Raw genomic sequence first — 24,936 nt, forward strand, 5'->3', positions numbered from 1 at the left:
GCCAGTGGTGTTGCTCTTACACCAGCCCCAGGCAGCTGGTGGCCAGCCCAGACACCGTGGGCTTGTTGGGGCCATGTCAGTGTTTGTGGCAGGAGCCGTGGGGCTTGGGGCAGCCTCGTCCCAGGGACCAGCCCCATGGGCAGCAGCCACGGGAGAGCACAACCAGAGCAAGTGGTGACACAGGAAAGGGAGCCGGGAGGTATGTTTTAAATACTTTTATTTCTTAATTTACATAAAGGTATATATTTGGCTTATTTCTCTTTTTTATACTCTGAGATTCACAATCAGTTGCTCTTAAAAAATAAAATAGTCATTTGCTTCTGAAAGAAATCAGAAAACTATTTTATACTCCTCCCTTGTATAACAAGAAAATATACTATTCTACTCCCATACATCACATAGTAAAAGTGATTGTAAGTGCTGGTTTACCAAACAATAAAGCAAACAGAGAAGAAAACAAACAATTAGGACAGAAGGTGCAGAGAGGAACTCTGCTTTCCAGAGTACATCCATTCATCTAGTAGGGTTATGGCACCCTGAGGTTCTCTCTTAGCTAGTCTGTAAAAGGTGAGAGGCTCTTGGGTTCACCCAGATCGTAAGTGGTGGCAGCAGGAGGCAGTGTAGTTACTCGGGCTGGCAGCTTGCTGCTTTTTGGGTAATTTTCTTGCCTCTCTGTGCAGTTCCTGTTACCTCTGTTCCTCTTGCTGTGTACGAGCAGCCTGGCTGCTTCACAGTGGTACACTGGTGCAAATGCACTATTAGCTGCGGAGGGAGTTAACACTTGCTTAAAAAAAAAAACACAATAAACTGTTCATGAAGTGGAGCAGAAGAAAGCCCTGGTGATTGACTGAGGGGCATCCTGGACTGTCCCTAAGTCCTGCACACCCTTGGACACCCCTGGACACCCCACGCCCTGCACAGGTAGGCACAGACCCTGATGCGTGCATCAAGGCTGCATCGAACCCTCTGGGTCCCAGGGAGCACAGGGAGGGTGGAAGGAGCCTGCACTGCGCCTTGCTGCAGCCCTGCAGGGAGAGAGGTGGGGAGCAAGGGCAGAGCACTGCGGAGGGGCCAGCCACAGCCTGAGGAGCAGGGTAAGGTACGGTGCAGCACCACCAGCCCAAAACCTGAATCCTCTCCCCTCGCTTGGCTCCCTTGCCTGAGATGGATACATGCATGGGAGGGCATGAGGGATGGGGTGCTTGCTCCCTTTTGGTGTAGTATTTTCCCCTATGTTTTCAAATGCGTTCAAGGGCTGCTTTTTGTGCACGCTCATTTTCAGACATTCACATGAAGTCAATTTGTGTGCAGGAAACCAGAGGCTTTGCAGGTGTTTCTGTCCTTACTGCGACCATTTAATTTTATGTGGAAGTTTTGAATTGCGAATGTAACCTTGATGGTCTGAACAACTATTTATTTAAGTGATGGGCTGAAATCTTGCATCGTTGGTTGTGATGGATACTAAAATATGTGTATTCTTTATTAAAAACTAATTATTTTTTCCTATTACCAGCCTTTCTTTATAAAAACAGAGATACTACTTTTCATAAGGGTTGTTATTCAGCTTTGCTATAAGTAGTACGTATCCAGCCTAGACTTCCGTTCTCATTCCAGAAACACTTCCTATGTGTATACCACAAATGGTTCCACTTGTACACTGCTTTATGAGGTCAACAGCCAAATGGTCCTAACAGCTTCTGGGCCTGACTACATCTATACCTACCTAAAATTGTTACACACAGAGCTATAATGGAAACCAGCACAATCCTGCATGCTAAAGTCCAGAATTCAGCACCAGTACAATATGATATGGTAAGCTGTATTTTAATAATGGGGAGCTTCTGACCTCCACTATAGTACAGAAACAACAGCACTTCATTTCAGCAGCAAGCATCTCAGCTCTGCACGTACAGGAACTGAGGCCCAGGTAGTGACTTTCCCCAAGGGTCTGCAGACCCTTGATCCAAGTGAGCTGGTTTCCCTCTAACAGACAGAGTAACGTTATAGAAGCTCTCACTGAGTAATTCTTCCAGTTTGGAATACAAACACACAGCTAAAACAAGACACACTCAACAAGAAATCCAACCTTTCAGCTTCTAGCCATTTGAATACGGAGCCATGAATATGTAAAGGGGCAGCAGCCAGATTTTCTGTCCCTTCTCCTGTTCATCTCTCCTGAGCTGTCATTGCTGCTGCTTTGGCTCCCCTCTCTTAGCCTGGAACAGGTGGGAGCAGGGATTCAGGGGTCCCTTGGCATGGAACTGCTGCAGGTAGGACTCACTTCTCACTCCCTTGTTTACTCCCATCCCCTTATCCTTGTTAAAAAGAAAGCCACAGCAATTTCCTTCATATCCACAGAAGATAAAGCTGGCCTCCTGTAACAGTGCAGAGCTTCTCCAACAAGGACTGGGGTTTGTCACAAACAAGGAGAGCCAGTGAAACTACAACACAGTGAAGTTCCCTTTTCATTATTGACGCCTGAGAATTACTTTTAAGGATAATTTCTAACCTCTGAGCTTTTGCATTAATGCTTCATTTTGTTGGCAGTAAATGCTACAGCAGAGAGAGCCTATCAGAAAAGCAATTTGGGAAATACGGCAAATCTTCTTTGGTCTCTGAGATGAAATGACTAATTGTTTGGTTGCTTTTTGTTTCTTTTTAGCCAGCTTAACAAAGAATTTCTTAATGGGAATCAGAAATTCATGTGCCTTTAAAGACAAAAAATTGGCTCCTAGACTACAGCACTGGTATTTCCCCTACAAACGTAAATAGTGGCACGAGGTGGGAAATGAAGCATTGTTTTGGATTTGTTTTGCTTTATTATTTCTAGCACCCACTTGCTGTTTTCCAGAGGATGCCCAAGCACTCGAGGAAAATTTCTGGCACTAGTTGCTTAACCAAATCTTAGAGACGTTGTAAAAGTATTTGAGGTGACAGGCTAGCCTCTGCAGAATAGTCCTGTGGAGGCTCGTGAGGAGGAAATGCTCACGTTGTTATAGGAGTCACCCTCAAAACACATCTGCCTGGGCAGAGACTGGCTACGCAGTGAGTGCTGACCAGTTTGCTGGTAACTGGAGTTACTGACTGTCTTTACAATAACGGCGTACTGTAGCTCACAGTACATCCAGCAAGTGAATGAGAGGTAAAACCCACCTTTACTAACAGCACCTTCCTATGTCCCTGAACAAACGTACACCAGAATCAGGACAGCCAACTTCAGGCTTAAATTGGTTCCAGTCCCAGCGTTGCATTTCCTTTGCTGATTTAGTCCTACTTGCAGCCCAGCCACAGATACTTATGAAACATGAGCACAAGAGCGAGGTGCAGTCACCTTCTCAAGGTGTGGACTAAACTGGAGAGAGTCTAAACTATGGCAAACATCTGAACATTGCAAGGGAGTGGGGAGCTCATGGAAGAATGCCCTTTCTCTGGAAGCCTGACTTTTTCTCCAGGGTCTGTGCTCTCCCTCCTTCCCCACACTCTTGCAGCATCAAGCTGACATAGCATAAATTTGGCTTGTGCAGGACATAAGACTCTTGGGGAATGGCACTCTGACTGCTTTACAGACACACTCTTCTGCATTTGTTCAGACACTGGCCTTGTATATTAAAGATCTCAAGTACATCTTTATAAAGATAAATGATTAACTGACACCCCAGTAAGAGCAGGCTGGGAGTGTGCTTGGGGATGGACATGCATTATACCTAACCATCGTTCCAAAGGGAACAGCTACTGTAGAGTATCAGCCACCTGCTTTGAAAATACTGACAAGGGAGAATTAGCACGGACAATGCACATACCGTGATATGCGTGTAAACAAAGCGTGATGTCACTGGCACAGCAGTATTGCACTACCAGGCCCTAGGTAAAGCAATTCAGCCAGCTGGATTTTGGTATTTTTAAAACCTGTGAATCTCCTAGGCAAGGCTGAATTTAGTATATTGAGCAAAATCTGGAGCCCCTAGGTATTTCTGTCAAAAGTTCTGGGCCTTTCTGTAACAACCGCCAGCATACCCAGTGCAGTGAAACTCTCTCCTCTGTCCCATTGCTCAGCCTCGGGTGACAGGCAGTCATCCAGCCCCTGGGACTCTTCCTGTGGTGCCCTCCCAGGGCCTGACAGCAGGGCACTGAGATGAGGAGAGTTGTGGACGTATTCATGGCTGGTAGGGTTGCACAGGCAGCTCCAGATCTCAAATGTTTAAATAAAAACTGTTTATCTAAATATATATATTTATATATATGTCTTCAGCAGAGATAAAGCATCTTACGACATATTTAAATAAAAAATAATAATCTGAATTGAGCCTTCAGTGTTAAAGAAAAGGTGATGTACAGAACAGGTCCCCAAACTAGTGCAGTCTCTGGGTGCGGGAGTGCTGGCAGAACAGCAGCATTCGCTAGGACGGAGCTTGTCCTATAAACGATGTGGACTTCATCGGCTACAACTAAAACCATGTACACAATCTACAGTCACTCACTTGGGTTGTGGGGCCGGTGGAGAGTTGCTTGCGATGCTCAGAGGAACCTGGGAATGTCCTTACGCTCCAGCAGCGTTTGTTCCAGGCTGCCCTGCTCATCTCCTGCTGCCCGGCCCCGCAGGTGGAGTGCTGCGATGGGTTTGGTGCTGGAGAACCCTCCCGGGGCGGCGTGGAGCTGAAGGAGCCACCGGTTCCAGTATGGAAGGGCTTCGAGCTGGAGATTGTGGTGGTGGAAGGAGGAGTCCACATGTGGTTTCCTTCACTGGCAACCACAAACAAGAGAAAGGCTGGTTAGTGGGCTCGGCATGAGCGGTGCTTGGTAATGGTGAAGCACAAAGATGCTGTGATCCAGGCAAACTGTCCCAGATTTACACTCCTGCCTGTAGTAATTAAGGGCGTCAGCTGTGTCCTGTTCACCTCGGTGTTACAGGTACAGCTGTGCTGTGGGTTGCAGTGGCACAGAGGAGAGCAGGGCTGAGTTTTGCTAGGCTGCTTTTAACCCCTACAGTTCATCCAAGAAGAGACCACCTCTCACCTAAAATTGTCATTTTCAAAACTGCTTCCCCTGGAGAGCCCGGTTAGGGGTGGGGGCAGCCCTGCATGCACATCCCCAGCGCGGAGCCCCGCTGCCAGTCCTGCTGCTGACAAAGTGGAGCAGGCGCTGCCTTCAGCCCGACGCTGGTGGTGTGCACTGGCTTTAAAGGGCAGCATCAGCATCTCCCCTGACTGGTGAGATTCCACTTGTGCACGCTGTGGATTATTGAAGCAGCCGGCCGCTTTCCTAGCTTATGTGGAAAGGATAACCAGCTCTCTCGCTGCAGGATTTCCTGTGAGAGGTTCTGTGCCCCATATTGTGCAGGAAATTGTCCCTGACCTTAAAAACCAGTGACTGCTGGGTTATGGAAAAATTCCCTATAAGGATAGCCTGGTTTCTCTCAACTTGTATAAAATGGGACCAAAAGAGAAAAAAAAAAAAAAAGTACAGTGAAAAAAAAATGTGTGCACAGGACCCAAGTGTTCAGTTCTGTAAGGGAAGTCGCAGCAACACCAACTCACACTTGCTCCCCAATTTTTGAGTCTTTTGTGTTTTTTTAAAAAAACTTTTTTCTAAAAGCTGCTGATAAATGACAGCGTATGGTTACACATCCAGCCCAGAGACTGCAAGGTACAGGCAGGCCTACTTTATCCTCAGCCTCTACCAAAACATCCTCCCCTCCGTGGAAATAACACATCTGCTATGCTAGAGATTGTAATAAATCGTTTTCCCCAAAAGGCCCTTCTTATGTGTGTTACCGAGTTCTGATTTTATGATTAGTCTTTCAATGCATTTAATTCATAGAAAAGAAATCTCCTCTTCAAAAAACAAATCTTGCTGTAATTAATTTTGGCTACAGTAAAATGCTGGGAAGTGTTTATCAATTGTTGCAGCTCTGAGCTGCGATGCTGTGACTGCCGGTGAGCGATAAGAACAGCCTGAACACAAGGGAGGAGAGGGAGTGGGAGTGGGAGTGGGGCTGTCCCGCTGGCTCCCTGCCAAGGTCTCAGAGCCATCACCCTTGATTGAGGGTTGCAGTGGGGACAGTCCTAGCAGCAACACGGGCGTTCTCGTGCTGCCACAAAGCATTTTTCAGCAGAAATGTTTGGATTTGGAATCTGCTAGAAATGGCTACGTGACAGTGAGCAGATGTTAGACCAAAAGCAAAGCAGCAGCAAGTTTTGGGAATGCAAGATATATTTGGGCAAAGCCTAAATTCTGGCTTCGGACAATCACACCTCTGGGTGTTCAAGCTGATAGGGGTTGCATGGCCTTACCTGCTCCAAGAGGGGAGCACAAGGCTTCTAGAAATACCTCAGTGCAACAAAGGACACTTGAGTTTTGACCCCTGGTTTTTGTGTTCTTGCTTTGCTCTGATTTGGGTCCAAGGTAGCAAAGGTGCAGATTGTGGCTATCAAAAATTAAGCAGTTTCCAAGTGATATGGAAAGAAATGAGTTGGTAGGGGTTTGGAGAGGATGGGTAGCTGAAAGCAGTTGCTGGTTGGGGTCACTCACCGTCTCAGACTTTGACAGAGGCTGGTGGCATCACGAGGTGATTCACCCTGGGGAAGGGAGAACAAGAGAGACATGAGAGAGCTGCAGCTGGCCAAGGAGTAGACTTCCAAAAACATACCAGCCTCTTAAATCCAGGTTCCCACTGCTTAACAGTTTCTAAAGAGATAGCACGTTATACTACAGGGCAGGACAGTTATTAAAGCTGAAACCCTTTCACAGTGGTGTCTGATAGCAGTTCTGACAATTGCTGGAACACGCCAAGTAATATTGCTGACACTAATTGACAAGGACTTGGGAAGGCCCCGGAGGCATTCAGACGTAGCAATTGTTTCCCGAAGCCAGTGACAAGGCTGTGCATACAATGCCTGTTGGATGGTGTCCTTCAGACTTGACAGCATAAATGTAAACAGTCACCACTGATAAAAATTAAATTAAAAAGAAAGCTGCCTTTCAATTTTCAGCTCCTGAAGACCTGCTGCTGTTCCAGACAACTGCTCCCAAGTGATTGATGGGGTCCGGCGAGGACTGCAGCATCGCCAGGGAGAAGCTGTTGCCTCCTGCTACTGAGGGCAGCGAGGGGGACGGATCCTGTTTGCTGTGTGAGGTACCCAGGGAAAAAAGCAGTTGTAGTTTCAAAAGGTTTATCCCGTAGACCTGCTCCTTCTTGTTGCAGTACACACCCTGTGCAATTCAGCCTTCCTCAGCAGCAGCTCTAGGCTGGAGCTGCCACCAGCTCTCCTGCAGCTGCAAATGTCCCCTCCTCTCTGGCTTTTTAAACACCACTCATGCCTTCCCAGCTTGTGGTTACTGAGGGACAGGAACAATCTCCTTTGATAACGTTAAGCCCAGCAGGGCCCTAAATGTGGACTGTAAGAAGGACAAGTCACCCCCGGACTGCAATAAACCTGGGACTTGCTTTCTGTCTTGGGTGGTCACTGACATCAGTGGAACTGCCAGGTTCAGGATAACCGTGCTGGAAAACCCCGACCTCACTTAAGGGTCTGGCTTTAAGGAGCCACGTTTGTTTGAGTGCTTTACCCAAATGCACTCTAGCTGTACTTGGCCAAGAGGAGAACAAATGAGTCACAAAGTAGGAGTCTTCTCATACCACTTGGCTGCTAACTTAGAATAACAAACTAAAACTGGTATTGTATACCTGAAAGGATTGCAGCAGGATTTTGCAATCACATGCAAAAGCACCACTTCTGTCTGAATCAGTGAAAAACCTGGGCAGGTTTACAGGCAAGATCACAGAAAGTATCTGCCTGAGCACCTACCAGGTAAGAACTCAGTGAAGCATCATTTTCCTTTGGAAAATGCCGATTCATTAAAACCCATCCGTGGCTCCCCAGACTTCACACCTGGCCTGAGACACCCTTTGATGCTGAACGGGGATGGTGCTGGGTTAAGACCTGTTCCGGGATGAAAATGAACCAGTGGTTAGAGGTCAACTTCCAAGAAATATCTGCAGCAGAAATTGGCCCAGCTCAGCCTAGAGAACATTGCACCAACCTCGCAGGAAGTTTTCTCCAAGACACAAAGAAGCCTCTGTGCCTTTTCTGCATTTGAAGGCTCTGAACTGAGGTGGTTTTAATGCAGGAGCTGCCCTGAGCTTTTTTGTAGAATTACCTTTCTTTGTAGCCCTACTGCACTGGACAGTCTATTGAACATTTTAACCATGCTTTCATTATCAGAATACATCAGAGAGCTGAAACATTACCTTGTGATGCTACAGGCAGTGCTAGAAGCAGGAAGTAAACCATGCTATTTTATGAAGCTATCGCAGAATACTAAAACTCCAGCTGTTTGACTGCTCAGTAATGTTGTTGGAAAGCAATGTCCCTTACCAAGGTACCCCTTCCACATTTTACAAGATACAGAATATACACAGAAGACATTTGTTTTGACACTACACCATCTCTCGTGTAGAGACCCCCCCTGCATTGCTGACAGGTGAGCACACAAGGCTCTGCTTCTTGTATCACGTATGTTTCAGCCTCCTATGGAATAAAAAGTACCCCCCGCATAAGTACTTCTGCTACCTTGAAGTCACGAGAATGACTCATCCGCTGCATTTTAATGCATTTCTCTCAACTTCTGCTTTATCTCTCTTTTACAGAAGGGAATGGAGGCCTAGGGGGGCTGTTCCTGAAATGCACTGAGAAGATTTCACAGGAAATTAGACCCCACATGACTCTGAGAACCTGCTGGGGACAGAATGGACTTTCAGGAATCACACAGGAAGCTCGTAGGCAGAAGAGAGAACTGAAGTAGTCTTCCAAATTTCAGGGCAGCCTTCATTCTCAAACACTGTGCTGTAGACAATGGTCACTGACTTGTGCACAGCCGGGTTTCAACAAAGCCCAGCTGACGGGTGGCAGCAGGTCAGCTCTGAATTTATTTTTTTAAGCAAAAATGCTCATAATAAATTTTAGATTCTCTTAGGTGGTAAAATGTCTTGCATGGGCTTAAGCTAACACGACTCAAGAGCATATAAATCCTCATTTAAGTCCCACTTGTCTTTCTGATAACGATAATCCCACACTGAATAGGTTATCGCTTCCGATTTGGGGATATCTGCTGACTAAACAGTGGTTCCCAAATTGTTCTATTTTCTCTGCATTGTTTTCTCAAGATTGTGAATGTTTTCATTCCTTGAAGAGAGCAGGGTGGGAACCACTCTGTTATTTCCTGAGGGGGAGGAAACTTGCCCAAATTGCCTTTCAAGAACAGAAGCTGTACAACTCTTTTTGATTGTTTTTATGGGCTCCTCTAGCAGTTAAAAATGAGACCAACTCCTTCTGACCCCATCATTTCCTCCCCTGTCAAACCCAAATACTTCTCCTAGATGCTATCAAACCATTTCCATGTAATGTGACAGCATCTATAATTCCGAAGCATTTATGTGACTGTTTAATATTAAACTACATGCTTTAGGGCTGTTAAATATTTATACTGTGTAAAATGCATCTAATTTCACAGCACCTCAGCAGGTGAGAGAATTGCATAAGAAAAAGAAGATGAATTTAAGATAACAGATGAGTCACCAGAACCCCTTACAGGTCAGCTATACACTAGTTTCAGTTTCAGGAACTGTGCAGAGATGGTTCTCCAAGTGCTGGGTCTGTCAGTGTAGCTGCTCACCAGTCCAACAGATGCTGGAGCTTACGGTTTGTAGTGGCAGAGTACAGCTGTACACTGCTGCACAGTTCCTGGCACAATCTGGGCCTTCCAAAGTCTTTGAGAGAGGCTTTGCTGCTCAAATCCAGTCCCTGAATGCTTTGCTCCACCCTGTGCCAGCACGAACAAAACCCAGACCGCCCTTCCTACCTGCAGTTCTGACTGTTCCAGCGATGTGGGGTGAAGCTGTGAGAAGCCATGGGGGGATATATATCCCACTGACTTCCATAAGATACAGCCTACTGAATGTTTGAGCTCTACACCTTTATCATTTCGGTCCATGAGCTTAACCTCAAGCAGGTAACGGGATGTCAAGAAGAACACACTTACAGACCGGTGTGTGGGGCACCATCGTGCATGAGACTCCTAGAGAGAGGCTGTGCTTAAATAAAACTTTTGTGAACGCTACGGACACCCTTTAATGTTCAGTTTCATACATAACCTAAACAACACACGTATTTTAGTATCCTGTAGATTGCCAAAAGGCCTCGCTCTCTTGTTATCTAAACACGTCAGGCTCCGGCTTCTGTAACAGCGAAGCGTATTAGGAAATAACATCCTAATTTTTACAGCCTGCTGTACTTAACATCACTTAACTTTTACAACCAACAATAAAACGCTTCAGTGGGGTCCTTCTAGCCTGCAAATAACTCATTATTTGACTAACAAGAGCTCATTCAGTAGAGTACTGGGGCTACAGGGGCAGCTACATCACTGTACGTAGCAGCAGCCCTGCCGGTGACTAAGGCTCCTTCCTCCATCTCACAGGAGGGAGTTGTGTGTTCCTGGAGCACCGCGATGAGCTCTAAGTGTCTGGCTGAAGCAGTGCTTCAGGGGGGATATGAATGTAGGAGTCACAAATGGCACCCTTCAGCAGAGTCCTCGCTGGCTGAGTTTTCTCAGACAGTGCTGGGGTAAACCTGGGTTCAATGAGCAGCTTTTGAAAGCTGCCTGGGAAGCGCTTACTGGGCAGCAGGGCTGATGTCAGTGGCCTCAGCAGAAAGAAGGGTCAGACCCACTTACAAAAGCTGAACAAACTCAGCTGGCAAACACAAGGTCTCGGTGAGGTTGTTGATGAACACTGGGAGCACCCAAGCTTGGGCAGCAGCCATCTGTCCCTCCCGTAAGCACTGCAAGGCCAAGGAGCATTTCCAGAAGGCCTTGTGAACACACTGCAACCAGAAATGTTAGGTGATGAAGTGTTTACATGGACAGACACTGAAAGGCAGAGACCTTAAGGTCTTAAATCTGTGAAAAACATGAAATTTCTTTTCCAAATACTGCAGGTAATTAAAGAGTCTCTTTGCATCAGAGCTTTAGAGCCAATGACACACGTGCCAGCCGTGTGTCGGTGATGATTAGCAGCCCAGCCAGGTGCAGCAATCTGCAAATCCAGCTACTGAAGCTCATCAGTAGCATTCAAATCTAACATTGCTGCCTCAACCTGTGTGAGAAAAATCAAGGCGAAGCATCCTGATTTGCAGCTCCACACCTGTATGACTTTCAGACGTGGCAGTGAATCTTATCAATTGATAAACGAACAGGGGAAGTCGCTTGCACACACCATTAGCTCACACCATCGTTATCACTGCATTCCTGCAGAGAACTGACTAAATCATTATGGAGCAGGAGAGCTTTGGGCAGCCTTCCTCTTTGGGTTTCTTGATCTTCAGATGCACACAACTTCAGGTCCATCAGGTAAAGTAAAAGCTTAGGGTAGAAGTAGTGTGGTCACTGTGGTCTCTCTGATCCCTAAAAGAGGACAAGTGTAGCTGCAGCTAGAAGAGATCTCTAAAACAAAGGAGCATGAAGTGGGCTTAGGCACAGGCAAAGTTCTCTCCCTGCACAATAACCACCTCCTAGTTTACCAGCTGTGGTTCAGAAAGGCAGGGACATTAGGAAGGTACGTTTGACATCGCTCACTTCATCCACCAGCTTGTTACGGCAGGGATCAGTTGCACGACGTAAATCCTTGCCGAAGCCAGTTGCCAAACACGTTAACATTTTCATAAACAAAGGAGGGAAATGGACACAAGTCTGCAGACCACCTCACTCATATTTTCCACCACTGCATACTGTCAGCACCCTCAGAAACACAGCTTGCAGTTGGCCTGCTAGCAAAACAAGCAGGTAGGGAGCAGAGGACCAGGAAACACCTCGTAAAAAGCACAGATTACCCCATTTATTTGTCAGTCATACTCTACACAGACTCTACGGCTTTGTCTCACCAGTATTTCACCACGCAGGGATGTATAGCTGCATTTCACTGGGATTTTGTTATATTTCCCTTGAGGACTTTGAATCACTCAAACTCCATTGAAAGCACCAGGTTTCATCTAGTAACGCACAGTGCTAACAGGGCTGCACGTGTGGGCGCTGACTTCGTGCAAAGATTTTTGGCCCTGAAATGGATCAAAGGGTATTCTGCTTGCCCTTGGGATTTTGTTGACTGCAGAACCCAAACCTGCTGCCCTAGCTCCTGCACAGCACTTGTTCAGCTTGGCTCTCCACCACATTTGTGCAGGTAACACACTGGTCCCAACAAGGCACCTCCTTTTTGCCAGACATGTTACCAACAGCACAACCAGCGGGCTGGAGACTCCAGTTCAAGTATGTACCTTGTAAACCCTTTGTTACACAGAGTATTTCATCAAGCAGTGTAGAATACACAAGCACAAGCCATTACTGTCCTCCAGTAACAAAGAATAGTTGCAATTTTCACCTGCAATAGGAAGGGGCTGGAGTTCCCTGCTCTACAGCAGAGTTCTGCTGTGACACTGAACAAGATGCCTGGTGCATTTCTACCTCCATCTCAGCCCTAAAAGACGGCTGCTTTACATTTAACCTTAGTGCAACCTATTATGTCCTGAGCCAGGTGTAAGAACAGCCAAATTAAGGGTTGCTTCCAGACAGCATGTCCTGTTTTAACTGAACTCGAGCTATTTTGATAGTGGAATCACTAACTTTGTCCAAGACACCCAAGATTAACAACATGCATTACCGCTGAAACTCAGCGCTTTGATTTAAAAGGCTCCTAGCATGCTGCATCTGAAAACAAGGACTGAAGGTGAAGATGCATGGAAGGTGAGCAGTAGTAATACATCAAGCTAGAAAGATCCCAGCGAGTGGTACAGGGACAGGACTGGCACAGCTAAAAATAGTCCATGCACCGAGCTTCCTGATGCAGCATGACAGGTTCCTCCAGCCTCCCAGGAAAAGGGTATGCTGGATGACACTGAGGTCAGTTTACTAAAGAACACTAAGCATAACACTATTTTTTTTTAAAAAAAAGAAGCAGAACAGGAGTAGCTTACATTGGAGTAGGAAACCACTGCTTAATTTAGCTCTGCTGGCTGCTTCTGCTCACTCACTTCTACCCAGAGAGGAAGCCTGGGGCTTGTGTAAATCTGAAGCACTCCAAACCAAACTACAACGGGACCTGGTTGAGTGCAGCCCTCCTGGCAGCTGCTGGCATAGAGCTGCCCTTCCCTCTGCAGCCAGAAACGGTGTCAGCCTGCACTGAGCAGCAGCTCTCTTGTGGGTTCAGCCTGATGGGGGCTTCATGCTGGTGGTGACAGGTGCTCTGCCAGCTGCACTAAAGTAATGAATTGGCTTAAATCCCCTTCTCTTCCTGCACATCAGTTGGTTTGGTGAACAGAATATGATGATTGTGTACAGCAAATACATTTTTTTTCTCTATTTATTTGGTACAGCCCCTCAAAGCTGCACAGACTCTGTTAGTATTTTCTATCTGCTCATTTAACCCAGGTGCTGAATATATTTCTCCCCAGAGGAATAAACACGGTCAGCTTCTATTTTTCCTCTTCCATAGATCTTATCAGAGGAGAAAAATGGTGTAAAGAAAAAATTAATAACCTTTTCTTCTATTTTTCCAGGCAGCTGCAACAGAACAGATCTGAATAAGAGCAGTTAACAGCACTCATTAGGCACCAAGGTCTTGGATGAAAATGAACTTCAGAGCTTACTGCTCTGTGGTGGTACGCTAATGGTGCTTCCAAAGCTACTGAAGATGCAGGTCTCTGAAGCCCTCAAAACTTTGGGCTTGAGTCTGGCCCCGTGTATACAATGCTGCCAGATAATGATGAACTCAGGGTGAAGGTGGTGGGATTGCTAGAGCCATAGAATATGTAGATAGCATTGTAACTCTCATGTCCTCTGAAATAAGGGAAGAAAGAGGAAATGGAGGGTCTTACTTTTTTTTTTTTTTTTTTCATGATTGAATGGGAGGGAGGATAAAACATGACAGGTGTGATCTAATTAAATCTTTAAACAAAAACTCCTGTACAATTTCCTGATGCCAACCAACCAACCAAACATATTTCTTACCCTCCAAAAATAACTGCCTCATGATACAGCTCCTTTTACCAGTCTCTAAGCTACCAGGTATCACAGAATCACTCAGGCTGGAAAAGAGCTCTAAGATCATCCAGTCCAACCTTTAACCTCGTACTGACAAGTCCACCTCTATGGGGAACTGTCCTGCTCTGCTCTGCTGTAATGGTCTGGGCATGCCCTTTCTGGCATGTGGTTGTGGTCTGGCAGCAACTTGAGGAATGACTAAGCCAGAACACTTCAGACAGGCCTCGTGGAAGTACTGGAAGTAATAAGCTAACAGTCTTGTCCCTGTTTTACTAAAAGACGTCACTCAGGCCAAGGCCCCAACCACAATTAAATTACTCTAACACACACACAGAGTCACAACTGGCTGAAAATCTGCCTTGCCAAACACCTCTGGTCCAGGTTCAGAGTGCACAAGTCCACGGACTGCCATTATGCTAAGTGCTAATTAGCCTATTAACACAGTTGCCTTGAATATGAGCATGCAGTTCTCCACCTGAAGAGGTCATCTACTGCTGATAAAAGTCAATACCTTTATAATACGTTCTGTGACTGTGACAGTCTTCAGGAAACAGACTGGCAAAGCAGCATTTTTCATTACTGGTTCTATTTCCCTGTGTCAGAAAGGCTTTCTGGCTTGGAAGACTGCCTTCTGTTCAGTTGCTCCAGTCACCTGCATGAGATTTCATCAGATTTCATACCTGTGCCAGGGCAGCCTTAGCAAAGAAACTGTCTTAGCATGAGTTTAAAATACCTTCCTGTGTGGCAATGTCCTTGCACGCCAAGAACTGTCCTTTGCAGTGACAATGTGCCATATTTCATCGATTGTGAGCATATGGTTTAAGTCCCCTTCCACCTTGTGGGCAAGAGCTTTTAATCCTGTTTTCCAGATGATGAGCATTTTAGGGATAGCATTTACTTCTTGAAGGTCACAGCAGAGTCAGTAACCAAGACAGCAGGACTCAAAGCAGTTCTTGTGATGCTCTTGGAAAAGGAAGCTGTGCCTCCCTCTAACTTCAGCCACATGGAACAATTCCCTTTCTGCTGTAGAACAGCAAACAGCTGGGAATAGTCTAGGAATACTGTGGCACAGGAGATTAACCTCAAAAGGACAGTATGTATGGGCAATGGAGGGGCTTGGACAACCACGACGTTCTGCCTGCAGCCTCTGCCACAGCCTGCAGCCAGCAAGAGCTATGCCAGCACCAGCTGGCTCTGTCCTTCTGCCTATACTTAAGCAAAGCTCCTGCTGCCAACAATTAACTTGAACAGCATATTTCAAATGCTGTGAGCATTTTGTGTAAGGACTGCGATTCATCTCAACGTGTCTGTGAACAACCAGACTGACCTTTGACATCTTCTACATAACCTGCAGGAAATCTGCAGGTTGACTAAAGCAAGAGAACAAAACAGTTAATTGTTTGGTATAAGACCATATTTTCCATCTGCATAAACCAGCAGCTCCCAATTGAAGAAAGCAAATCAGCATTTAAAATTCAGCTCGTCCCAAGCCACTACACTCTTGTATCTGCTAGCTCCATTTACAAATTTAGAAACGTAACTAGTAAACAGGGAAAAAACAAACAAAAACCACACACCAGTTCTACAAGTAGGCTTTTTCCACCAATAATAAAAAAAAAAAAAAACACTTATATTTTCACCACCTCCCAACTCTTTGGTTCCATATAAACCATCTAATAGTCTAATCCTGTTCCATCTGAAGTCTATGCATCTTTTTCATGTCACTCTATGATCTTCAGAACACACTCCACTCCTTGCCTTTCTCCCTTTATCATCACAGAGCCTCTGCATCCTAAGCTGGGCTTTTTGCTGCAAATCGGCATGCCTTCAAAAGGCTAAGGGCATCTTATCTGGGCTAAAAAAAGTATCCTGAGCTTATATTCCTATAGAAAATATTTAACTCATTCTTTTTTTGTAAAGTGAAAAAAGCAAGCAAAGCAATCGTGTTATTCCCCATAAATAGCTGAATATCAGCAGTGGGTGAACTGTTCAAATATTCCTGTATGGGACTTGTGTGATTAAATCCACTAGCTGGCCCTGAAATCCTCAGACTGGCACTGCTTCAATGCAGCACTGAGACAGCTCTCTAAAGTTCATGTTCAGCTTCTCTAAAAAAACACCTTGCAGCACATCTTAAATTATCTCATGAAAGATAAATTCTTTTCAGTAATGCAAATGACCGGAGTGGAATGTGCTGTACATCAATCCAGCCCCCCAGTTATACCTGTGACACTGTTAATGGAGGGGACTCTCCTGTACTGACAACAGCATAAGGTCACTTGATGGGTTCCTTTCTGTCTCTAACCACTGCCACAGAAAAATCAGAGAAAGGAGGCTTGACAGCTCTGTGAGTCCTTCCCCTGCCCCACATAATAGAATCTGCAAAGCAAAAATAAGGTCAGGCACTTTCAAATTGCTGCAATAGGAGAACTGGAAGATCATTTTATATCTAGTTCTAGAAAAGGCTAAAAATAAGCCTGATGTGAGGCAGGAGACAGAGTCTGAAAATGGATTATTCTCATTTTTCCTGTAATGCAATTTTCAGATTTGCCATGTTTAAGACAGCAGAAAAGGTGCAGGGACTAGGAATTGTTCTTTCTGTCTTGCACTATCTAGTCTGTAATAAGTATTTTCTTTGCAGTGTTTTACCACCACTTTTAAAATTAAATGTTAATTACACTGCTACTCAGCTAGAGTTTCCTCACCTGATCAAATATATATATATATATTTTTTTTTTCTAATGAAATGTTTGATTTTAGGAAAGAAAAAAACCCTTCTAGAGGTGTTAAAGTAACCTGATTCTTTACCAGTCATGTAAACAAGCAGGTGAACCATTTATGCCTGCAGGTCTCTCTGCAGTGATGGGTGGTAGCTAGTTAAATACCTAAATTCTTTTGTTGTGACCAGCTGCATCAGGGCAGCTATTTATTCCTGTTTGTGTCTGCGCCAGGGATATACGCTGCAGTTGCATCCTGCTGCCTGATCTGCATTGCTGTATCTTTGGCAGAAATACCCAGCATATATCATACAGGATGCAGGGAGAGACTGAACAATTATAAACCTTGGATAGCCATCCAGAGCATCTTGCTGTATGGCTGGATGCGACAGGAAAGAACAGAAAATCTCAAGCCTCCAGGTACAAAATCAGTGATTAAATAAAAAGTGATATAGGAAAAAAAAAATCATTTGAGGGGTAGATTATCCAACACCTGCACAGGGTGGTGTCTTTCTGGAAAAATCTAGGTGAATTTGGGTTTTCTCTCAGCAACAACTGGAAGTAGACATCGTTGGAGACTGGACCCTGGACTACAGAACCAGCCTGTGCCTGCTGCAGAGCATCTGTGGTCCCACAGGTCGGTGTCTGTGCAGAAACAGAGGAGCGTTGCACAGCAAAGCTCCTGATGCTCCTGACACTCATGCTGACTGCCCAGAAAAAATCATCTTACATGCTAATTACATTACAGTGATTTATATGCCCTGGCATCCAAAAGTGGTCAGAGCTTGTGGAAAGGACTTTTTAAAAAAACTTTTCATAATGAAAAGAGCACATTCTTCCTAATTACTAGTGAAGCCACTGCTCCTACTAAGTACTAATATAGGCATTTCTTCTGCAGCTCTCCAGGGTGAGGCTTTGTTTTTTCAAGTTATCTGCATTACGAGCAAGAAACAAGCCATAGACCACAGACGCAATTCCCAGCAGTGCTGAGCTTTTACTTCCAAGTGAAGTACCTGAAGTGCTCCTGACCTCTGGAAGTTGCCTTCTGGCTGATAACTAATTATATTATCTGGCTGATATTCATTAGTTATTACAATAATTATTATAATATTTATATTAGTCATTAACATGTTAATTGTAATAATTATTATAAGTTATTATTGTAACTAATTATTATTATCTGGATGATAATAAGATTTCTGATCTGTTTCTGCAGGGCTCTGTCCTGGCAGGATACTCTCCCCTCTCCTTGTATGTATGCTCTCCCAGAGCATCTCCAAGTACCACTTGGGTGTCATAAATTTTCATTATGCATGTAAGAGAAATATATAACAGAAGGTAGGTATGTTTGGAAAGAAAACATGACTGCTTTAGCCCTCCACCAGAGCACTACAGAACAGGAAAGGACCAACAGGATAGTCGAGTGAAACCACAGCCGTAATTGTAGTGGAGTGGTTTCATAAAGAACTGCTATATTTATGATTACGAGTGCATAAGAGCTCTTACAGAAACTATTCTCTAACCGTTTTGTCTCTCCTAGCACTTTGGAAGGGTGAGGTTAAATTTGTGTTTTAAAAATTGCACCAAAAACGATTGGATTATATTACAGAGTGATGTACTGTATCGTGTTCTCTGCTAGTCCTAAATTGACTGAAAGCCTCTTTAAGCAGTCAGACTCCTAAGACAGTATCAAAGTCACTGTAAAAGAATCAGGATTTTTTAGGAAAAGAGTTGCTATATAAAGATTTTTTTTCTGAGTGTTTTTGTGAGAGGGGCAACCCCATTGACTGGAATTCCTGTGCTACAAAAGCAGTGCACAACATATGCCAAGAACTGTGGCAATGATAAAAGCAGCATAAGAACACCACGAGGCACTGAAAGCCTGGAAATTCTGTTTTTGAAAGGAAATGTGTTGGAAACTGGAAAAAGCTTTACAGGAAAGTAGCGTTGCTATCCTGATACTGTGTCCTGCCTGGAAGAAGAAATTATCTCAAAGCAAACACCCAGAGACCATCACACAAAGGAACAAACAAACCAAACCAAACCAAAAAAAGAACTCCTTTTCACAGAAGCACTGAAATTAAAGCAGAGAAAGCTTAATTTCCATAGGCAGAGCAGGGCTGCAGAGAGCAGCGTTACACTTCTTTGCTTCCATATTAGTTCATTAGAGGGGTCTGCGACATCTGGCCCACACGCCCTGACCCTACTGGTGATGAATGGATTTAATCTCTGGCATGTGACACTGGCGTTCATGATTCCTGCAGGTTAATTGATTTCTTTTGGCAAAGCACAGCTCCAAGTCCCGTTGTCTGAGCAGCACGACTGACTGCAGAGAGAAAATAAGGCGTCTTGAAAAAGAAATTCTCCCATACCCAGCAAATAACAGGTAGGATATGAGAGAGGCTTGGCCAGGCAGGCAGTTATCGTTGCCAAAGGTGCGCGATGCCAAGTGCAGATGGCCTGTCAGATAGCTGGGAGATGGACACTGGGTTTGAGTCCAGCACGGAGCTCTAAGCTGCTAATAGCAAAACACTCACTTGTCTTCTCTCACAGGCAGACATGCAGCTAATAACAAATCCTTCTCTGTAAATTCTTCCAAGAAGACCACCAAACCCTGTCAGCAAGAGCAGACGGGACCCAGTCGACAGCACAGACACCACGCACATGGCAGGTAGAGAAGCCTTACTCAGCAGTTGCCAACCTTATTAAAGATACTGCCTTACTGTTCAGCAGTGTGTCAAGCCTGAATTAAGCTGCAGTCTCCAGAAATCTGATGGTAGGATGACAAAGTATTTTTAACATGGGAGTGTGCGTATCCAGAAAGAATGCAGAAGTCATTCGAGAGAGATTGCTTTGTTAGCCATTGTTTATGACAACTGCTCTGCCTCTGGGACAGATTGCAAGGGTAGGATCAGTGACTGAGTAATGTAAAATTCAGAAATGAGTGCGAATCAGACCAGGAAAGGGAAGGATGCTGAAAAAGAGAGTACAGCAAAAGCAGGTCTGATGCCTGCGTAACTAAGGTTCTTCACTAAGTGGACCTGTTTGTGACTGGTTTGGGAGCTGGCATGCTTTGGGAGGAACAGAGTACAACCAAATCTGCTCAGGCTAGACAACAACAGACAAAAATAAACACATTTATTCAGGATAAAAGAGAGCTGTAGGTTGTGATCTACTTACTACCCTATCACCAAATTGTGTTTTTGGCTCCCAGCTGCAATAAAAGTCACCCTGAGCACCTAGAAACTTCTGTTCATCTTGCCATGTCCCCAAGGGATCAGCACTGCTTAGACTTGCGTGTACAGCTCATGTCTGGCATTACAGGAACAGAGCCGAAAGGCAGCCAGAGCAGTTCCCATCCTCATGGCTCCCCAGGCTCTGGAGGCCCTTAGGTACCCATACAGGTTTTCATGTCTTCTCCAGATTCTCTGCTGTACCATTGCCCTCTTCTTTCTCTTAGGAGGTTCTTTCTAACATCTTCACTTACTACAACTTAAAGCCTTTATAAGCATACATGTATAGTAACAAACCGGGCACACGCCTGTCATGCCACATCCCCAAAGCCACACCAAAGTTCAACTATGCAAGACTTAAGCTTCTTACAAGATACATGATGAGGTCTTGTTTGTCTTGTTTTCTCCAGCATGTTTAAACACTTCATCATAGGTGGAATAGATACCTATAGGCACCAGGAGAGGAAAAACCTTATCTTGTATTTGTGTGTGTTAGTAAAAGGAAGGTGGAGCTGCTCTTACAGGGACTCAGGACAGCATTTTGGCACTGCTTTCAAATCTCTTGCATCCATCTGATAAGATGGTGTGAGCCATAGAGTGTCACCCAAACTGTTCACACGCTTGTGTCAATTTCCAAACGCCTTTTTTGCCTTGTAGCTGTATCATTTCTAGTGACAGTGACACTCCAGGGCCACTCTCTGCAATGTACAGCAACGTATGCTCTGCTCTCTTGGTCTGTGCAATTATCACAGGCTGCTAAAATGTCCACATAGTGTTTTTTTGCTTCACGTATCTACATGTGTCACTAAACCGATGCAAACACTTGTGCAGTGAGATCTACACAGGTGAAGCTCAGTCACACAAAGTCCCCGTTGCTGTGGCTGTCTGATGCAGCACTGCTGCTACCACAGCACATCTACGCCGTTGTTCCTCTACCGCTGCAAATGGCTCTCGCAGCCACTTCACAGGAATGATAACCTCCTCCTCCTCCCAGTGGGAGCAAGGCAAAGTCAACCTCCAGCTAGCTCCAGACTAGTCACCTGCCCGCATATTCAGCATGCCATTATACACAGGTACTCTTATTGTTCAACAATTAGGAGAAAGAGACTAACCCCAGGAGTGTGTATGTCATGTGGAAGCGTCTTCTGAATTACTGTAGTTGCCAACCGTGAGGTGGTCCGAATCGGTTTCTTTACTGCAAAACAGTAGCTTTTTTTTACAAGCTGTAACAAGGGACTGGGTAAGACTATCTTTAGTACAGTGACCCTTGAGCACGTGTGTCCCCACATACACAGCTTCCTTCCTTCTTGCCTGCTGTGCTGTAGATTAGAGGGGGTGAGCAGGACACAGGGGGCTGAGATGGGACTCTGGGCTCAAAGCTGACCACCAAGCTCTGTAAGGTATCTCTTGCTGTCCACCTAGCAGTCCACAGGTCCAGCACACAGCAGCCCCTCACGGATGGCCTGGCCTGTGGCATGCTCACGCAAGGGTAAAAGGGGTCTGTGATTGTAAGTGCTGTGCTCCCCTCCAGGTCGTAAGCCAGTCACAGATCTACCAGAGCAGAAGCGTGTAAAGGATGCCCAGCCAGCATGACCCAAGCCCCTGTGCTTCGTGCAGCCTCATGCACTCTGCTGAGCTGAGGTTCTTACCATACAACCTGACATCCTTTACCTGGAAGGACCAAGGCCCAGGGAAAGAGTACAAGCATAAGAGTTCGAGAGAGAAAACAGGCTTTGGTACTTCCCCATTTGCAATTGCCAGGTTACTCACTGTTGTTCGGCTTTGGCTCGGTCACTTAGGAAGAAGAGGGCTGTGGCCAGGAAAAACATCCCTCCTAGGACAACGACAAACGGGCAGAGCATGAGTGCATACCCCAAGCTGAGGAACTCCCAGAGCGGGGACTCTTTTGTGCTTTGTCGTATCAGGTCTGAGATCTAGGAGAGAAGAGAAAAAAAAAAATTAGTCACTTAGATGAAAAATAGACATGATAATACCGAGGGAACACAGCTCCCTAAACAACCACCCACTGAACATGTGCACAACATTTAAAATGGAAGAGTTTGTTCATGAGAGGCTGAATGCCCTTTGCGTGCTTTAGCCTTCCGAACGCAGTTATTCTGCACTCTGGAGCCCGGGCACTTCTCTCTGTGAGCAGCATGGCAAGGTTCCCCTCTCCATCATTCTTCTGTCCCAATCTGTTATTCTTCCCTCAGCCCTCTCCACCTTCTCCCTAGCTACCTCAGTGATTGAATCAGCGGGTGTCTAACCTCGCAGTATTTAAATCGGTATGAGAAGCTCTCGCTAAAGCTCAGTAATATTTAATGAGTGTCTGCAGCTAAGACAATCACATTTTAATATTTACTGTCCAGCAAACAACTACCCTCTATAAATCAAACAGAGGTAGCAGCAGTAAGGATGAGTCCCAAGGCATTGGCTATTTAAATGTCCAGTTCTGGCTTTGTCTGTGACCTTTTGTTGAGACAGAAATGCCAGTTGATACCAAAAGACTGCAGGCAATTTGCAGCATAAAATCCTGCGGCCGTGCACACATGCAAATCAGTTCTAGAAACAGTCAAAGCTTGTGCAGCACCTCCCAAACTGCCATGCTGTTGCCGATGAGGAAGGTGGTGTAGCAAAATCTGACACTGAAAGCTTAAATCTAGACAAACTACAGCTAAGTGAAGTGATAAAATGTTACAGTCAGGAGGAAGCAGCGATTCACAGCCCTGCAGCCAACTGCATTGACCTGGGAGGTAAATGTGTGCGTAGAGATGCCTCAGAGGGGCCAAGCTCAGCAGAAGGTCACAGAGAGATGACACTCAGGGAGACACCAATGAAGAGGTCACGGTGTGTGCTTTAAAGGCTCTGTAGCAGGGAGATTCTCTGGAGCACTGGTGGCCTCCGTGACTTAATATCCTCCTCATTACTCAGCCTGACTCCAGCTCCAGTGAAGGGAAGGAGAAGCAGCCAGCCTGGTGCAGGAGGGGAAACTACTCTGCGCACGAAAGAGCAGAGGACCGGCTCTCATGACAGCAATGTCAAGCAGAGACAAGTGAATAAACACAGGAAGAGTGTATCTACAGAACTGATGGAAGGTTTTTAGACAGATTTCTCTGTTTCACTCCCTGCTCTAGAAAGGAGGAGGAGAAAATTTCAGTGTTTCAGATATAGCAAAGGAAGCATTCCTGGCCTCTCAAAGAGAACTTCATTCACATTGTATAACACACACACACACAAACAGGAGCATTAGCACCAAGTCTCAGGTGAGAACTGATGGCTAAAAAAGTCCTTAGACTGAAAGACAAACAACAGTGGCTAACAATCTGAGAGACATTAAAAAAAGTAGCAAAAAGACTTGAATGTGAAAAGAATGCACCACCAGGAAATCAACAGCACACGCACTGCACCCAGAAGACAGGGACCTCAGCTGGCAATCTATTCCCTCTTGTATCCAGACACCTTAGTTCCCCACATTTCCCTTTCTCTTCATTATGAACCAAAATTCCATATTCAATCAGCTCCTCCGTGTGCAATAGCCAGAACTGAGGCTATTCTACAACAGAAACGGAGAAATTTCATTATTGGGAATGGATCCAATTATCCTCCGAAAGGAGCAGGCAATAAATCACTCACCAAATTGACATGATAGATCAGCTACGGATGATGAAAAGCCAGCCATAGGTGACATGACATTCTAGGCTAAAAACAGGTTTGAAAATGTAGTCTCCAACAAATAAAACTCCCAATACACCTTGCCCCACACTCCTAATTATACCTTCTAAGGCACCATATTGACCTTTTATACCAACAGGTCTTGGTAATGTTAATTATGGTACCTTTGAAATACCTTTGAAATTTTTAATCCAACAGAATCTTAAGTGCATGTTTTAGGAACAGCAGTGTTTCCTCCTATCCAAGGTAAAATTCCATCCCTCAAGCCAGATGGATTTGGAAACTGATTTCACCTCAGTTTCCTATAGTTCGCTCACCAATCTCTTAATTCTGGAACTTTTATCGGGGCTTAGATATTGTTTTTGCAGTTAACTTGCAGTCACTATTCTGGTTTGTTGTGTTCTACTCAGTACAAGCCACCTGCTAAGGCTGGGACTTTGGCATCTCCTCTCCAGAGGACACAGGATGTTATTACAGCCTTGTGCTCCAAGAATGACACACAGTTTGCCAAATGGCCTGCTCTGGCCTCTCAATTTTTGGCTTGCAGGCTCCTTGCAATGATGGGACTCTGAGTTGTCTAACTGTGATCTGGCAAGACCCAATCTAGAATCATTTTCAGTGTCTTCTTTCTGTCCCAAGTAACAATGAGCAGGTGCTGCATGCAGTCAGTTCCAGTTCTTCAGCAAGGAGTCAGGTACAGGATTGCTTCTCTTGCTCTGCCAATTGGTAAGTGGCAAAAAACTCCAAAACATTTATCCAAAACCTGGGGGTGGAAAGTGAATGAGCTCTCCTACTGCATTGCAAGTTTTGCAAGGATTCGGTAACATCTTAAGCATGAAAGTTCACATCTTCTTTTCTGTAAGATAGGTCTTGGGCCAAGAGGAATGACTTTGCTGAATACACTTCAGCTCACGGTGTTTTTATAAGAGAACACAACTGACATGTGTTCAGTGGGCGGCAAGCAGCTGGGTGGAGTCCAGCGAGAGAAAATGCCCACTGTCTGGAGAACAAACAGTACGGCTCCAAGGGGCCTGATCCTCACATCCCGAATCTCTGCTCGTGTCTCAGTCTGAGTGCAGAAGACGGCAAAGGGAAACTTTCTCTGGAAGCATGTGCTGTTTTTTTGGACCAATGGATATTCAGGTATGCTGAAGCTCTACAGCAAGACACCTTGCTCCTGTGTTACTCTCCCTCCTGAAGAGCAGGAGCAGTTAAAGTCATTCCCT

At 45.2% G+C, this 24,936-nt stretch overlaps 1 protein-coding gene across 2 annotated transcripts in view; it reads right to left on the minus strand.

The window, feature by feature from the left end:
- Window positions 1-200: 200 nt before the first annotated feature.
- Window positions 201-24,936, minus strand: part of LOC311421245 (sphingosine-1-phosphate transporter SPNS2-like) — a 134,923-nt gene continuing 110,187 nt past the window's right edge. The window contains exons 11-14 of one of the 2 annotated variants that reach the window (XR_014684764.1): window positions 21,809-21,972; window positions 21,151-21,233; window positions 6,529-6,575; window positions 201-4,747 (exon numbers count right to left, since the gene is read on the minus strand). Coding sequence is in view for 1 of the 2 variants with exons in the window: in XM_084492930.1 (XP_084349056.1) it covers window positions 6,533-6,575; window positions 21,809-21,972 (207 nt within the window). In the remaining variant the exon portion in view is untranslated. The remainder of the gene's footprint in view (window positions 4,748-6,528; window positions 6,576-21,150; window positions 21,234-21,808; window positions 21,973-24,936) is intronic. The other variant, XM_084492930.1, reaches the window with a different exon arrangement.

This window comes from Aythya ferina (assembly GCF_964211825.1).
Source record: "Aythya ferina genome assembly, chromosome: 19".
NCBI lineage: Eukaryota > Metazoa > Chordata > Aves > Anseriformes > Anatidae > Aythya > Aythya ferina.